Source organism: Condylostylus longicornis, unplaced genomic scaffold (genome assembly GCF_029603195.1).
Source record: "Condylostylus longicornis isolate FDR11 unplaced genomic scaffold, ASM2960319v2 ptg000135l, whole genome shotgun sequence".
NCBI lineage: Eukaryota > Metazoa > Arthropoda > Insecta > Diptera > Dolichopodidae > Condylostylus > Condylostylus longicornis.
The window spans coordinates 11,256,502-11,274,132 of NW_026578103.1; the positions used below are offsets into that span (position 1 = coordinate 11,256,502).

General features: G+C 27.1%; 6 protein-coding genes across 6 annotated transcripts; 2 read left to right on the plus strand and 4 right to left on the minus strand.

The window, feature by feature from the left end:
* Positions 1-5,236: 5,236 nt before the first annotated feature.
* On the minus strand, positions 5,237-6,949 carry LOC129615031 (cytochrome P450 6a9-like). Its single transcript, XM_055530076.1, has 2 exons — positions 5,869-6,949; positions 5,237-5,686 (listed from the first exon to the last, which is right to left on the minus strand). Exons 1-2 carry the CDS (start codon positions 6,947-6,949, stop codon positions 5,271-5,273), a joined length of 1,497 nt encoding a protein of 498 aa, XP_055386051.1. The 3' UTR covers positions 5,237-5,270.
* Positions 6,950-7,884: 935 nt separating this feature from the next.
* Positions 7,885-10,715, minus strand: LOC129615258 (transducin beta-like protein 3). Its single transcript, XM_055530378.1, has 3 exons — positions 10,575-10,715; positions 9,264-10,516; positions 7,885-9,203 (listed from the first exon to the last, which is right to left on the minus strand). The coding sequence occupies exons 1-3, from the start codon at positions 10,601-10,603 to the stop codon at positions 8,071-8,073; spliced, it is 2,415 nt and encodes an 804-aa protein (XP_055386353.1). The 5' UTR covers positions 10,604-10,715; the 3' UTR covers positions 7,885-8,070.
* Positions 10,716-11,208: 493 nt separating this feature from the next.
* LOC129615302 (E3 ubiquitin-protein ligase Hakai) lies at positions 11,209-12,966 on the plus strand. Its single transcript, XM_055530437.1, has 6 exons — positions 11,209-11,369; positions 11,424-11,651; positions 11,710-12,077; positions 12,138-12,242; positions 12,300-12,630; positions 12,686-12,966. Exons 1-6 carry the CDS (start codon positions 11,303-11,305, stop codon positions 12,958-12,960), a joined length of 1,374 nt encoding a protein of 457 aa, XP_055386412.1. The 5' UTR covers positions 11,209-11,302; the 3' UTR covers positions 12,961-12,966.
* Positions 12,967-13,188: 222 nt separating this feature from the next.
* Positions 13,189-13,752, minus strand: LOC129615303 (U6 snRNA-associated Sm-like protein LSm8). The gene has a single exon (XM_055530439.1). The coding sequence runs from the start codon at positions 13,483-13,485 to the stop codon at positions 13,195-13,197; it is 291 nt and encodes a 96-aa protein (XP_055386414.1). The 5' UTR covers positions 13,486-13,752; the 3' UTR covers positions 13,189-13,194.
* Positions 13,753-14,717: 965 nt separating this feature from the next.
* LOC129615316 (transmembrane protein 186) lies at positions 14,718-15,482 on the plus strand. Its single transcript, XM_055530456.1, has 2 exons — positions 14,718-15,053; positions 15,115-15,482. Exons 1-2 carry the CDS (start codon positions 14,762-14,764, stop codon positions 15,405-15,407), a joined length of 585 nt encoding a protein of 194 aa, XP_055386431.1. The 5' UTR covers positions 14,718-14,761; the 3' UTR covers positions 15,408-15,482.
* Positions 15,375-16,393, minus strand: LOC129615315 (28S ribosomal protein S7, mitochondrial). The gene has a single exon (XM_055530455.1). It carries the CDS (start codon positions 16,172-16,174, stop codon positions 15,497-15,499), a length of 678 nt encoding a protein of 225 aa, XP_055386430.1. The 5' UTR covers positions 16,175-16,393; the 3' UTR covers positions 15,375-15,496.
* Positions 16,394-17,631: the final 1,238 nt, after the last annotated feature.

The following is a 17,631-nucleotide window of genomic DNA, read 5'->3' on the forward strand; positions in this document are numbered from 1 at the left end:
TGCTATTTAATAATATCTGATTTTATTTTGTTTATACAGGAGAATTGAAGTATCCTTCGAATTTTAATGATAAACACATTTTCGTTATGTTACTATAGTTGCAGTACATCTGTTTTTCCTAATATGTTCTACCATTGTGATAAATGTATTAAAAGGGCAAGGCCACTTAAGGTCATATTGAACGATTTTTCGTTAAAAAAGCACTAAAACCTTATCATGGGAAATAATATTTTCTTTTTTTTGTTTTTGTAATTGCAATTACTACTCATAAATAAAACTTTGCATACCTATGTCCCTTTAACATTGAGCACATAATAACGAGATTTTTATTTTGATAATTCAGAGATTTTATAACAAAATTAACGAATACAAAGAATATTTAACGAATTTTTATTTGTTTATATGAAATAATTATTTATCCTTTTTAACGATATTTTTTTTTTTTTGAAAAATAAGTGCACTCATTGGAATATTTTCTTCTGCTACATTTATTTTTTAAAATTGATTCAGTAGGTAACTATAATTTGTGTCAAGTACATGAGCCATTTACTCTTAATCAAAATATTTCAGTTTTAAATTGTTATATTTTCAACTTAAATTGAGTAAAAGTTGCGAAAGCTTTTGAAAAATTTAAAAAAAAAATCCATCAGGAGAAACAAAAAATATAGGGAACGAAATAGATATTATCAATCATAAAATTTATAAAATAAACTTGTTCTTGTTTTAATAAAATATTTAAGGGAAATAAAATATAAAAAATATTTTACTATATTGATATTGAAATAATTTGTAATGAAATTGTCTATTGTTTGAAAGAGAGTACCAAATTTTCGCGCATGTTCTTTATTCACACAAAACCTGAATTATTTATGTTAGAGGTTATATGGTCCACATGTTCTTTAATACAAAAATATATTCTATTAAAATATTGTATATTTTATATATTAATAATGGTACATAATTAATCTATATGTATAAGATATTATGTCTACATATAGACACACTATAAAACCCTTTTCTATTTGGAATAGAAAAAAAAAACACAAACAATCTTTAAAATGTAAATATGTATGTTTTTCCAATAATAATACCATAAACTTGAAATGACACATGTCTTTAAAATTTTTACAATATAGATGTTATATAAATTCACTATACAAGTGTGTTTCTAATTTTAATTTAAAATCAAATATTTGAATTGGAAAATAATTGAGGGGCATAATAATTATAAATGAAATTGCATACTTGAACTAAACCATTTATTATTGCAGATCAATTTGATGATTAATTAATTAACGCATTTTTTATAAGCAAGTAAAAATAATTTCTATTTACGGTATTAATCAAAAACAAGTAAAAAACGAGAAAAAATAGAGTTGACTGTGTCAAATCTGTGATACCGTTACAAATTTGTTACCTTATGCACGAATTACGAATATAACTTCTGAAGTTGTATGAATAACTTCTGAATTGTATCAACAACTTTTATCAAACACATTGGCCCTACTAAGGTATAGGCTTAGGTTTCTTAGGTATAGTCAAACAAATTTGGAAGTAGTATGCTAGGTACCCGAACCAGTACCACGATCCCAAGCAATTTAAAAGGGGTTCTGGAATTTATTACAATAAATTATTTGTGAAAATTTGATGAACTTAGCTCAATTAGCTTTTGAACTATCATTTGGGCGGACGGACGGATTGACATACGGACAGACAAAGCTTGATCAAAAACATATACTTGAGTCTATATCTCAGATCATTATTTCTTATCGTTAAAAACGATAAACCAAATTTAGTATACCCTTCGAACATACGTTCGTATACGAATATAATTAAATTTATATATTATTTTACACTATTCTCACAATATTCTATGAAGAATCGACCGAGTGCATATTTTAAGGGGTACGCTATCAGTTTCGTTATTTTGTCATCGTAAAATTATTTTTCCGAAATTAATGTTGCAATTTTTATGTAATTTCTTCAAAACACTGAGTACTAATGATGAAGCGGTTAATAATAGCAACTTGATATATTATTTAAAAAAAATGCATAATTATGATGAATGTTCATTCATTATGTTGTATTGGTATGAATAATTTGCTTACCACCTTGTATGAATTCATAAAACTTGTTTTCATTTTTAGTATTCAAAAATAATTAAAAGTGGCATTTGCATTTACTTTCAGTAAGTATATGATTTCGTATACAATTCAATATTTTATTGTTATACTTATAAAACGAAAGAAAATTGGAAACGTAAATTATAAGAATACAAACAGAATCAATTGCATAATCGATAAAGTTTATAAGAAGATCAATATAATACGTGATACTAAAAACATTTCTATCAAATGAATCAAACTAAAAAACTAAATTTACGATATAGGTGAAATACTAAACTGTTTTAAAATAGAAAGTCTAAATGGCTCTGTTTATTATAATACAAAAGAGTAAAAGCATCCTTTTTTAAGATATTACCTTTCAATTTCTATTTTACTCTAAATTATTCTTTTATTTCCATGTATTATCTTTAGTATGTTAAAAGAAAACTAAACTAACAAAAAAAAAATAAAAAAGAATTTATTTTTTTAATTCAACATAAAAGATAGAAACGTGTCGTGAATTTCTATATAGTTTAAAATATTTTCTATTATATATTTTTTTTAATCTATTATCTATACACAATACTATAGAAATTGGGTTTCAAACAGAATACGAATAGTATACTTTTCCCATATATTTTGTTTTTAATAAATCAAATTTTTATTCTATTTAAGGTTCTCTATACTATTTCAAAAAATGTAAAATTATTTTTCAAATCAATAAACGTAAAAACAAGTGATGACATAAGAATTTATTTAGATATTTTAAAAAGAAATGTAAATTGGCCCTCATACGCACTGTGAAAATTACAACACTAACATGATTTCAACTGGTATTGAATTTAAGTTATGGATTTTTTTTTAATAATTAGATAGATTTTTTAATAATTAGATAGAAAATAATTTTTTAGATAATTTCAATTCACATACTCTAACTTTCCTTACTAGAATAATTTCGTTTTGTTAAGACAGCACCCTATACTTCATTGAAAAGGTGAATCGTATTTGAACATTGGCATTTCAACTGCCTAGTTTTGAAGAAAAATTTACTTTAATATTTATTTGTGTACGAATTTCATGCTTTCATCGAAACAAATTCTCTTATATTTTCAAAACTATATATAGATGAATAAATTCCATCAAACCTATACACACATTAAGTATATACTCGTATATAATTTAAATCTAACATTGTTTTTTAAGAATTTTTTGTTTTAAGTTAAACAAACCTTAAGGTGTGTACTTTTTACATATATATATATATATATATTTGCCATAATCCTTTAGAAAATGATTGAAAAATTTCAAGGATAACTTATCTCATATAATATAATATAAATATAAATAAATATATAAATATATATAATGTATATTTTTAAAAGGTACATACAAATAAAATAAGGAATAGAAAGTGTGTATTTTGAAAAAAAACAAATACTCATTATATTTTTTATACTTATTATTTTTTTAGGATAGCAAAATATAAAATAAAATCAATCAATATCAATTCTAGTTTGATTACTTTATCATTAATATTTTAAAAAGAAATATGCTAACTACAATAATATACATAAGAGTAAAATTGAATGGAATTATTTATTGTTACATATATAGATGATATCGGTCAGTTATTCATAATGAAATTCTACCACTATACAAACAGAAAATAATAACAATAACTAGATTCGAAAAGAAAATTGTATGAAATGCTTTTTTTTTTTATAATATATAGAAGACAAACATATAAATTATATAGATAAAAGGAGTACCTACATTGAATTTTGGATAAAATTGGGAGAAATTTTCTTTTTTATAAAAAAAAATGAGAAAATAATTCAGATATGTATTGATATTTTCCTTTATTTTTATATTTTAATTTAGTTTTTATCAAAAATATTTGTATTGAATTTGTGTTGATTCTGTTTGCTTGTATATATAATACAAAAACTTCTTTAGCAATTCTTATATTAATCTTCATTAGCTTTTCATTGCAAATTTTCTTATTTTAATCTTTATTAGCTACTAGTTATACATTTCCCATTTTATAAAATGTTAACGATTGTTTACTTGCAGACTTATAGCCAGTCGCAATTGCTTGTTCATTTGCGACTGAATATAAGGAAAAATTTTTATTGTGCTTTTATAGATTTATATCGTTAATTTTAACAGTAGCAAATAATAATGGGAACTTTAATATAACAATAAGAAAGAAATAATAATATGAACTTTTCATATTCTATTTGAAAAAAATTAAAATTCTTAGAATTATTTTAAACAATATTGAATTAAAAATTAAAATTAAATAAAATTAAATTAAATAAAATTTTAAATGAATTTTATTCATGGAATGAAAACTTTTAATATCAGTGATAAAAGCTCAAATAATTATTAATGATCAAATTATTAAAATATTTTTAATTACGTAATTTTTTCAATTGATAAACTTGGAAACTCAATTTCATATATATACATATGTATGTATGTACAAACTATCAAATCGTGAAAGCTCTGTTAAGTAGATTTTATTTTATTCATAGCTATATGTATGTATGTATATATCGTATTTACGTTTACAATTAATTTATGTTTTAATAGCTTATATTTTACCTATCTTTTTCATATATACGTGTGTATACATATAAATTTATTATCAAAGAGAATCAATTTTAATTGATTTTAAATTTTCAAAAATAATAATTTCGATGTAAAGTAAGAACACTAAAATATAGATCTAAAGATAAATAATAATATAGAAAATGTAAGTATTAATTTAATCTAAAAATGCATTTGTTAAAACTTATTTCTAGTGAGTATACTGAATAAATATTTTGACATATGTACATATGTATGCATGTGGGCATGTACATATATAAAAATTAAATGTTACAGTTTATGGAAATCCAAAAGCTCTGCCTATTATAATTCAAATACAATACCATTTTGAATACAAAATCTTCTATTAAAGAATTTAATTATATTTTTCGTTTTACACAAATAGATCTAATAGAAAAATATTAGCAAATCTTAATACAATATAATCTAATTATTGTAATAAAGATTAAAATCATGTAATATCTATAATATTACAATTATCTTTAAATTAAATATTTATTGTCATTAAAAACACACATATTCTTTATAAATTTGATTATTTTTTATAAAAATTTACAACTTTTCAATTTTCAGTGGAATACCACCTTCTGAATTTAATAACATACTTTTCATGTTGAATTTTAAAGGGATCGGTGTTGCATCGCATACACTAAATTTAAATTTACTTAGAAGCGTTACAAGACCAACTTTTGTTTGCATTTTACCAAAACGCAAACCCAAACAATTACGTGGACCATCACCAAATGCTAAAAATGTGCTAGAATGTCTAGAATTTATAGCCTCTTGATTATAATTATCTGGATTAAATTTTTCTGGATTTGGATATATCTCTGGATCATGTTGAATTGGATAAACTGGTATTATAAGTACTGTACCATTCGGTATAACATAATTTGTTCCCTCAACTTTATAATCTGATATGCATTTTCGCAGCAAATTCACAACAGGTGGATATTTTCTCAAAGTTTCTATTAAAAAAAATATAAATTATAATTTCTTTCAATTCATTTATTTATTGACTAATAATATTTATTAATTCAACTTAAAAATATCATAAAATTTTAATATCTCTTATTTGAATTTGTTAATTAAAGAAGTGTGATTAAAAAATGTTATCACACAAAAAATTTCTTAATCTTCTATATTTTACCTGATATAACTTGATCCATATAGTTTAATTTTGTCATAGCTTCGTATGTAAAATCTCCATTAAAATCTTTTAATACCTCATTTATTTCACTTCTCATTTTATTTTGAATTTCATGATTTTGAGCGATTTCATATAGAAGAAAGCCCAATGTAGACGATGATGTTTCAAATCCCGCCAAAAAAAATAAAAACACTTGAGCAGCTATTTCTTCAATAGTTATCCCATGTAATTCATTTTCATTAGGACTATTTTTAATTTTTATTAATAGATTTAAAAAATCATTTCTTTCAATATTATTTTTTTCACGATATTCAACAGTTTCCTTAACAACTTTTAAAAAGAAATTTATAATCACATCTTCAAATTCCTTAAAACCTAATTTTTTAGCGAAATCCGGAAATGATGCTTTAAAAAATGTTATAAGTGGACCATGACGAGTTTTTGAAACTAATCGTCTGCCCATTACACGAAATTCTGCATTTGGATCTTTTAAACTATTACATTCAATACCAAAAGCACAATTTCCAATTACATCTGTTGTAAATCTAGCTAATAAATCTTTAATTTCTATATGATTTTCTTTTATGATTAATTCCGAAAGTGTTTCTTCTAGCTTTTTGCCAATTTCGAAAACAGTTGGAAACATAAATTTCATTTTTCCTGATGTGAATGTTGGTGATAATTTATTTCGAAGTGATTTCCATTTTTGCCCATCCAATGAAAATAAATGTGCAGATAGCGGATCATCTTTTTCGTTAGAAAATAATCCACGATCCGTAAATTGATTAAAATCTTTAATTAAAATATTTTTAATTAAATCCAAATCTAAAATTATTAGACCTGGACGAAAAAGAACGAAAATTCCAACAAGAATTTCGCCTTTGAAATCATTATAAATTTTTTGCATCCATTCATGGAATATAACAGTTCTGTTTACATCTTTAAAATTTCCAAATGGTATTGTTGGTTCCAAAAATGGAATACCATTATTTTTCCAAAAGGAATACCTTTGCTTAATTAAATAATATAAAAACCCAAGTAAGCCTAAAACTATTGTTGATATTATCAAACTTATACCCATTTTTTTTAAATAAACCGCGAATGATCTTTTTATTATAAACTTTATAACTAACTAAGTTTACTAAAATATTCTTGCTCAAAAAAGAGTATTTTTAGTTTTTTTATATTGAGTATTATGATTACACACTTTATAAAATTCTCAAAGAGAAATATTTTGAACATTTTATTTATATATGTTGCTACATGTGTATGTACATATATACAAATCTAATCTGCTATTCAAAATTATATTGCTGTCCACTTTTTAACGCAGAAACTCCCGATTTGTTTACTAATTTTTAACTTGAAATTTTCAAAAATATTTTGATTTAAAATATTGAATTTATTCAATATGATTTGAATACTTGAAATAAATGTATAACTACAAATCAAAATTTAATGTAAATATATGTTTGTACATATGTATATAGATTTTTAGTAGTGTATACTAGGGATAGGGTTTTTACTAGTAGTTGCTAGAGATTCTAAAGACATTATATTATTACATTATATTAAATTTAATAGTGAAAAACATCAAACATAAAAAAAATATAAAGCGTAGGTAAAACCCTAGCCACAATGTCAGTTCACAAGAGAAAATTTGTAAAGTTTCCTAACATTTTAATCTAAAAATTGCTCTCTTTTAGAACTTTTATACATATACATAATATGTACATATTTAAACTTATTATAGTAACAATAAAAGAAATTTTAAAACTCAAAATAAAAATTTTCCTCCAAGATTGCAAAAATTATTACGAAAAAGAATAAATGATTATAAAAAAACTTAGATTTTTTCGATTTTACCAATAATATATTTAATAATATTACTAATAATATATTCACTGACATATTTGCTAATAATATACGTTATTTATTCTTGTATAAGTTTTTTAATGCTTTTACACTAGAAAATAATTCATAGACATATTTTTTTTTCATTCATATTTTTTTTGCCGTAATTAATTAATAAAAGAAATAATCAAAACATTGATTCAGTAAAAAATCCTGTTAATTAATATATCCATAAAAATTTAATTTATTAAAAATATATACATATGTATATGAACATATCTTAAAAAAAATTTTAAGAAATTTTCGGAGGTCTTTTATATATACACAACTTGCATATTACAATATTTTTTAATTACTATCACTTTCATCTACTTCCATTTTACCATAGGGTTGCATACACTTTAAAGTAAATTCAATGAATTTCAAATCTTTTAAATATTCGGTTACACGTCTGAAATGCCTTTCTGTATAAGGAAGAGCTTCCTCAACCATTTTTTCAAGACCAGTTACTTTAAATTTATTTGCTAAAATTTCCTTAAGTAAAATATTTAGAATCAATTGAGCTGCTCTACAGTTTTTACTATTCGTGTTCCACGTTATCGCATGTTTTAATAAATTTTCTTTATGTAAATCGTTTAATGATAAAACGGTCTCGTCCAGTCCCATTTCTTTGTTCTTCATTATTTCGTTTATAATTTTCAAAGTCAAAAAGGGTTTTTCTAGTTTAAGAGCTAATTTTAAAGCTTTTAACGTTTTCTTCTGAACTAGCAGATTATTTAGTTCCTGTTCTTGTAATACGATTTCCTGTTGTGCATTAAATTCAGCAATTTTTTTCTCTTCTGTAACGTCGTTCCATTTAATTAGGCAGGAATCTGAGCCGCCGCTAAAAAAATGCGTTTCATCTGGATGTACTGCGAGGGCCCATATCCTTGATTCATGTTTTTCAAAAGTACCGTTACATTCATTATTTTTAATAGTCCATAATTTAATAAGACCATCTGCACCAGCAGATAAAAACTGTAAGCCTCGGTTTAAAAAATCAGCACATAAAACTGAACTTTCGTGGCCTTCAAAAGACTTCAAGCATGACATATCGGAAACCGACCATAATCGAACGGTACAATCAGCCGATGTCGATAAAATTACCTGATCTACTGGAGAAAATCGTACACACCAGACACCTCTTTTGTGCCCACGCAATGTGCCCAAAAGTTGTAAATCATCTACTGACCATAACTTCGCTGTTTTATCTTGGGATGCTGTTGCTATAAGACGATCATTGGGTGATATTGCAACGCAATTAATATCCTTTTCATGTGCAATAACAGTATTTAAACAAGTTAATGATATAACATTATCTTCCTCAAAAGATTTTGGAACTTCCCAAACTTTTAAGCAAGTATCTTGACTAACTGAAGCGCACTTAGTATGTGAAATTTTTCCAAAAGTCACAGATCCAACACTCGCGGTATGTTTAATACCTAAAATTTTGTTAAATATATATTAAGTTTTTCCTGTGATCAAAAAATAAATTAATTAACCTTTCGCTACACATCGTACAGAAAAATTTCCAGTATTAACTTCCCATATTCTTATAGAATTATCTTTGGCGGATGAGAGCAGTAAATTTTTATATGATGCCAAAGATAATACAATATCACTGTGTCCTTTTAATATTTGGCAATTCATGTTACACGTATCATAAAATTTTATATCACTGCTGTTAGTTGCAACTGCGAGGTATTTACTCTTTTTTCCAACAAAGCAAACATCCAAAATTTCATCACTGAAACCAATTAATTGTTTTGCACAATGAAATGTGGGTATATTATGGATTATAATGTTATGATCAATGCTGACTACACATAATTGGTTAGTTACAGGACAGTATAATAATTGTGTGATAGCTAAACTGCCTTCCTCCTTTGCTTTAGATATGCAACTATTGACTTGCATAAAAATAATTTTTGATTCTGTACATTCCCAAATTTGAATCGCACCTCCTTCTCCTGCAACCGCTACAAATATTTTATTTAAATTCTTTTCCTCTCCCAGATCAAAGCCATTAGGAAGTTTTATATTGTTTTGTAAAATTTTTACACCTTCTAATGTTTCGTAAATGGGAATCACTCGAACCTTTTCCTTTGTTTCTAAATTCCATAAAATCAAAACTTTGTCCCTGCCAACGGAAACAAGGTTTTTAAAATCATAAGTGAAAGACAAGTCTGTAACTTTAGAAAAATGTCCAGAAAATGTTGCTAGCAAAACTTTTTGACTATAGTCCCAACAATTAATTTTATAATCATCTCCAGCAGCGAAAATTTGTGTTTTTTCTAAATCCGGGTGGAATTCTAAGACGCTAATAACGCCAACACTATCTCGAAATGATATCAAGCATGATTTCTTATCGTAATCCCACACACGAATTGAAGAATCTGAACCTCCGGTAGCGATTATAGAACTACGAGATCTAAAAACGACTTTTGATATAGGCCCTTTATGTGAACCTTTCCACATTTTTATTTGCTCTCCTTTTCTCGACCACAACTTTAATAAGCCACTTCTGTGCGCTGTAAGTATATGTTCATCATCTGAACTTAGTGCAAAAGTGTATATGATGTCTTCTTCTAACCCCTCAATCTCCTGCTGCGTTATTTTCTTAACAATTTTCCCGTTATCAACGTTTATAACATTAATTTCTGCCGAATTTTGGCAAAATATTTCTTTGCCATCTTTTGACCAGCATATAGTACCACTTGTAAAGAAGGCTCCGAAATTTGATTCTACCTCAAATCTATAAGCAAACAAATAATTTGATATACCTGCATGTTATAAATTTATTTAAACTTTACACTTCTTTCATTTTAATATGAACTGCCATTTCTGTTATAAACTTAAGTAAATCAGCTTACTGAAAAATTTTTTGAAAATAGTATGTTATTTAAAAACAAACAAAATATAAACAGCACGTGTATACAGCTTGACACTTAAACATGTCAGAAACTCATTTTTAAGTACTGTTTACATATAGTAGAAAATTTAAGATTTAGTCTGACTCTGATAACAGTCGAATATAAATGTGTCAATGACGACATCGAACTTTGTATGACGTCAAATAATAGAAATTGCTTTATTCTGATCTAAAACTACATCTGAGTCTGATGATAGTCGTGTAAGTAAACAATTTTTGACATCAGTTTTTCTCAGATGGCGGTTTATTAAAATTACCCTAATCTTATTCAAATTACTATTAGATTTTCTGAAAGTAAAATGGCGACAATTATTTTTCGGTGGGAGTTTGGAACAGTAATCAGATGATTTTTGCAGTAATCAGATCTGAATTGCAGTAGCCGGATATGTAACCAACCATCAGACCTCGTCGCTGATTTAATGTCGATTATGGAAACGGCATCTTATTAGTTAACGTCAACATATCATTTCAACCCTGGCGTAAATAAATATATACAAATTTTAATATATTTGACAACTGCTGCTAATGCAATGCAAATATAAAAATAAAAAAGCGATTGTAATATTTCAAGTTTTGTTTTAATTAATAGAACCAATATTTAAATTTTAAATGGATGCAAAGAAAACTAGAGGTAAAGGACGTGGCCGTGGGAGAGGTGGAAGAGGAAGAGGTCGAGGTAATTGTTCTAGCAAATTTTACATGCATAGACAAAAATTTATTTGTTTCGTAGGCAGAAAAGCTACACGAATTGTATCTTCTGACGACGAAGAAACTCCCCAAGAAACTATAGAAGAAATCGTACCAGATGAAAATGTAGTTAGCTCCCACAATGAAAACTTGGTTGAAGCAGGGGCTCCTGAAGAAGACAACAAAGAAAATGAAATGCAAGTAAAATCAGTAGAAGAAAGTCTTACGAGTACCGATTTACCCGGAGTTAATATGACGCCACAACACACAAGTACTTTAATTTTATAAAATATTAAAGTAATGAATTATAATTTTAATAATATCGCTAGTTGATATGGAAGCTGATATTTCTCAATTAGAGGCTCCAACTTTCACAACTTTATCAAAACGACCACCAGAACCAATGCTCCATTTAAAGTGGGATCATAAAGTTTCATTGATTGGAGAAAAAGTTTTAAATCCCATGATACATTGTTGCGATCAATGTGATAAACCAATATTAGTTTATGGGCGTATGATTCAATGTAAGCACGTGTTTTGCTTAAAATGTGCGAGAGCGGAAGCAATAAAAAATTGCCCCAGATGTAAAGAGAAAGTTATAAGAGTAGAAGAATCTGGCTTAGGATCAGTTTTTATGTGCATTCACGGAGGTAGCCGCTATGGTTCAACTGGATGTAGACGCACTTATCTATCTCAAGTAATGTTGTTTTTTCGAAAAAAAAAAAGAATAAATTTCTTATTCTAATTGAAAATTTAGAGAGATTTGCAAGCTCATATTAATCACCGCCATGTTACGCAGCCTCCACCTCCACCTGTTGCAGTAGATAAATCTGTATTAGAAGCTAAAAGTATGTCCAGGAAGGTAAAAACTTTATTCCTTTACCTTTTTAATTTATAAAATTGTTTATTTCCATTTCAGATTATCGAGCCCAATATTTCAAGCAGCGCCCAATCACAAGTCAATCAGCAGATTCGATCTCAAGTTGTTGGACAAATAACTTCTCCAAACATTTGCAAAAGCCAGTCTTCCATAGATTCATCACGATCTATGTCGGGTGTAACTTCAGCAGGAACTAATCAAATGTCGTCGTCTTCTATAAATAGGTCTGCGCAAAATCCAATAAATCCATCCATTCAAGAAGCTCAACATTCTATGAGTAAAATCAGTATACAGCAACAACCTCAGTTACCAATGACACATGTTCAAGCGCCACCTCCACCAATGACTCCAATGGTTGCCGCATTTTATAGTAAACAAAACCTTTTAAACCTTATTTTTCCGTAATATTTATTTTATTTAAACAGGTACCACATATCAACCTTCTTATGGGATGGCCGCGAACACATATAGCGCTCCAACAATGCAACCAGTAATGACACAAAACTATGGAACAATATCATCAGTTCAGCCACCTCCTCAACCTCCCCCACCGATGGGGCCAATGCCTATGCAAGCGAGTCCAATGCAAATGCCACCATCGGCTTGGCAATTTGGCCAAATGCAACCTCCGCACTATGGACAATTTGACCCAAATAACCAGTCCCAACCCTGGAATTCTCAGCAGCAATATTTTAGATAAACCATAAAATTAAAATAATTGATTTAAGATAATTGAAATTAAAACAACATTTTGGCATTCATTCTTTGAATATTTTTCATACTGAAAATGAAAATAATTTGTTTATTTCTTAATTTAATTTACAAGATTTCAATATTTTTTGAAAAATTTGGAAAATATCATATAATTAAGATAAGTTTCGGATTTCTAAATTTTCTTTATGCCTCATAGGACTTGTTGACTCTTATCAAAAAACTAGTGTACTACGGGACCTAATGGTTCTCCTCTGATTGAAGAAAAATCTAATCTAGAATCTATTGTATCGTCAATCTGGCCTATAACTGCAATATTGTCGCCTCTTATTATATGCAAACCCAAAACGATTTGCTCAATACCAGAAGTTGTTGAAAATACTCTTTCATGAGATTCATCCAAAATTATATTTATTGTTTGATCAAATCCTTTCAATGTGCCGATGAAATTTCTACCATCTGCGGTTATAACTGACACTGTATGATTAACATAAGATTCTAAACCTGAAGCCATTTTTCATAAATTTGGATAAAAATTCTTATAATATATCAAGTTCTGTCTTTCAAGACACAGTTTCCCAATAACTTTTTAAACGTTTAAAATCGGCTTTTATATTGTATGTTTCTTTTTACGTGGAATGGCAATTCGTGTATTTTATTATATCCTTGTTTTTATAGCAAATCCGACAAATATTGTAATAAACTTTTTATTGTTACATTAAAAAATATGCAACTAGATACCTATTTAATTTCTAATTAAACTTTAAAGGTAGCTATTAGATTTTGTTTATGTTTCAAACATAACCACAATTATTTTTTGAAATAGGGATATGCAGAGCTGTAAAAAATAATAAAAAACATTGGTGAATGAAATCACTGAAATAATTATCATCTGCGTTTGCATTGATGATCTGATCAATTATTTTAGAAACGCATAACAGATTCTAAATATTCGGAATATATGTACACAGCATTAATGAAAAATGTACAATATGAAACGAAATACAACAAAAAAATCATATGCAAATAAGCAGTACAGAATTTCAGAAATTTACATGTTTTGATCATTGCGGCCAGGCAGATTAATTAAAAGAGAAAGTTTCCTGAAAAAATCAACATTACTTCAATTAAAATTGCAAGTTAAATTTAGAACTAAGTTCAGCCAAAAATTCGTAGTTGATTTCCAAATCTTAGTGCATAGTCTGAATTAACCACTTGGTTGCCGATCAACACTTTTGGAAGATTTCATGTAAAATAACATAAATCTACCATAATAAATTTTGATAAGAACGTAAACTCGCGCACAGAATTTTCTTTTTCCAAAAAAAAAAGGAGGAAAAGGTAACCATTATCGGAAAGAAAAATTGTTTTATAACTATATTAAGAAAAAAAAGTAAAGAAGAGATTTTGTAAAGATTTTGACAAAAATCTTTAATCTAAGTCACAAAGCAGTGAAATATAGATTAATTTGACAGAATTTATTTGTATTATCGAACAAGATAACATATCCAAAGGATATGATCGTTAATTAATATAAAGAACAGTTTCTAAATAAAAATATTTTTCCAACTCCACTTAAATTTTGAAAACACAATTTTGTTACTTATGACTTTCAAATCCTTAGAAGCGTATATGTCAGAAATATGATATTTCCAACATTCGAATTGGGATGACTAAAGATTGACAACCAGCTGGTATTTGTTTATATGTCAAAGCACAATATTTAAAATAATAAACATGCTCATGTTACGTATAGCCTCTCTTCAAATGAGAAACAACTTTTTTTCGGTATGATTTTGTATGCAAAAATTTTTTCTCTGCCAAGATTTGTACTTCGTAAAATAAATATCAACCGAAATTGCCGAATAAGTTGTTCAAGTCAAATAAAGAAAGACATAGCAGACTCTGATAAAAAAGAATGGCGTGTAATTTACCGTCTACCAATGGTTCGCTGGATAGCCTCATTCCATAAATTAAAATTTTATCAGGCTGGTTTAACGGGAATAGCAGCCCCAATAAGCTTTGCTTTAGAAACCTCATCACAATTACCTCCTCAAACTACTATTATTGTGTTATCATTAGGTAAGAATCCTAATATCATATATGTTTTGCCCTTTCAATTTGTTTTATGATTTTGTTTTAGGATTTACAGGACTAATAACTCTATCCATTGCAAGCTTTTTGTGCCAGAACGTAATTGGATTCATTTACCTTAATTCTGATAACCAATATTTGCGATTTTCTTATGTAGATTTTTGGGGAAAAAGAAACGATTCAACCCATAATTATGAAGAAGTTTCAAATATAAATAATGCAATCTTAAATTTATATCAGATTGTCCAAATGAACAATTCTAAATCATCGACATTTAAATTAATGCATAGATTTGGTGAAATAACAGATCCAGCCAGTTTTTCTTCTATTTTTGGCGATTAAAACTATTTTATTTAATTACATTACTTTTATGCTTTGTTATTAGATTATATGAAAAATATATAAAATTATATTTAATTTGTAAGATTTTCCTAACCCCATCTGTAATGAGCATAAGCTCTATTAGCTTCACATTGCCTATGTAAATCATTCTTTCGTTTAACTACCCGGCCTTGGCCAGCAGCTGCATCAAGTAATTCCCATGCCATTTTTTCTGGAAGATGTACATTCCTTTCTTTTTCTTTGGAAGCTTGAATTAACCAATTCATCGCCAAGAATAAGGACCGATTTTCTGTTACAGCAACTGGGACTTGATACTTAACACCACCCCTTTTGATTGGAGTTAATTCCATAAGAGGCCGGCAGTTTGCTATTGCTTGATGAAGTATCAATTTTGGATTTGTCACAATCTTCTCCTTTTCTTCAGCATCTGCTAGATTATAACGTTCTAATTGAGTTCTCTTAATATTCTCAAATGTCTTTTCAAGTAATTCTCTTGCTAAAGACTTTTTTCCTTTTCGCATAATATAATTAGTGTATTTACTAATAAGATCGTCATGAAAAACTGACGATGTGTCGTTATTCCTAGCTGGCTTAATTGGAATATGAACCAACTTTAAATCCTCCCCAGACTCAACAAGCTCCTTTTGCTTCTCCTTTTTAAAGACTGCTGATATATATTGTTTAGGGAACACGGACATGTAACATTTTTGATGATTTGTTACAACGTGATGTCGTAGTAATTGTTCCCATTTTAATACACTTATCATTTTACTTGCAAAAATGTTCAAATTGATTGAAGTGAAATTTAATGAACCGTTTTCAAACTACGTGCGGTTATAAAATAAAATAAGCTTATTATAGTTTATTATGTTTACTAAAGTGACTACAAATTTCCATTATAACATACGCTAAACCAAAAGCAGATGTTTCATTGAAAACGAAATATAAATATACTACATAACACGCCTGACTTTTCTAATTTGCTTTGAAAATGGAAATTCAATTGGACAGTCTTAGCTACGTTTACACTACAGTTAAAAATTAGATATGCGAGATAATATATCAGTATAGACAAAATAACTTGCAGTAGAAATCGAAAACTAACTGATGAATTAAGAAAAATGTCATAGATTTTATAACAAATTAAAAAAATTTTTTATCCAGAAAGTTGATGACAAATAGGTCTGTTTCTTTTTTCATTTTAATTTCCCACTTTATTTTATGATATTACTTCATAAAATAAAGTACTTCATCCACGGTGCGGATTGAATACTACGATATTGTATGCTTCAGTCTGACATTAATTAAAAGAAAAGTATAGATTTGAAAAAAATGAGGTATGACCTTAATGAACACGTATCGCATAGTGCTTATTTCAAAACATTCTCATTCTCGTACATTTTAAATCTGACGGACATAAATGATCTACGCGACTACGTAACGTATTGGATATTTCGATTTGACAACACGTAGTTTCATTATTTTTCTATTTATTCTTATCATTTTTCTGCCAAATTAATCTGGTTATTGTCATCTATATGTAATTACGAATTCAAAATTTAACAATATAAACTTCTTTTGAAAAATAATTTTAAATTTTAGAAATTTAAAAATTAAACTATATAAACATGCTTTTGGAAAATTTTGTAAAAACAAATTTTATAAAAAATACTCACATAAAATTACATATAACAAGTTTTTAACAATAATTGTCATTCGTACCTACGTATCCTTCTCACCCATTAAAATGGATCCTTAAGATTCATTTACAAAGTAAAATTGTGAAAGAGTTAAGAATTTATGATAGAAAACAAATAAGTTAATATATTAAAAATAGAAAAAAAAATTATATAATCTTTTTTATTTAAAGATTTTATTTCTGTCAAAAATTTGATAAGATTTAGACAAGACTTTATTTTTCTGGAACAATTTTGTTTGATTTGATTGAATGTTTACCCATCAAATTTTCATCAGAGTTCCGAACAATCTTTCAAAAGCGTCAGACTTTGCTTGATGTGTAATCGCTGGCTTGAAATAATTGAGCAAATTGGATGTGATACATACATATTTAATTTAATGTGAGCGTTGAGCAACAAAGCATTCTTACTGAATATGAAAAGCGATATGTCAATTGAAAAATTAAAAATTAGTTTTACAGCATTACCAGTTTACTCAAAATCTCGAAATTTGACCAAAAATGTAATTCTGTTGTTATTTAGTGTTA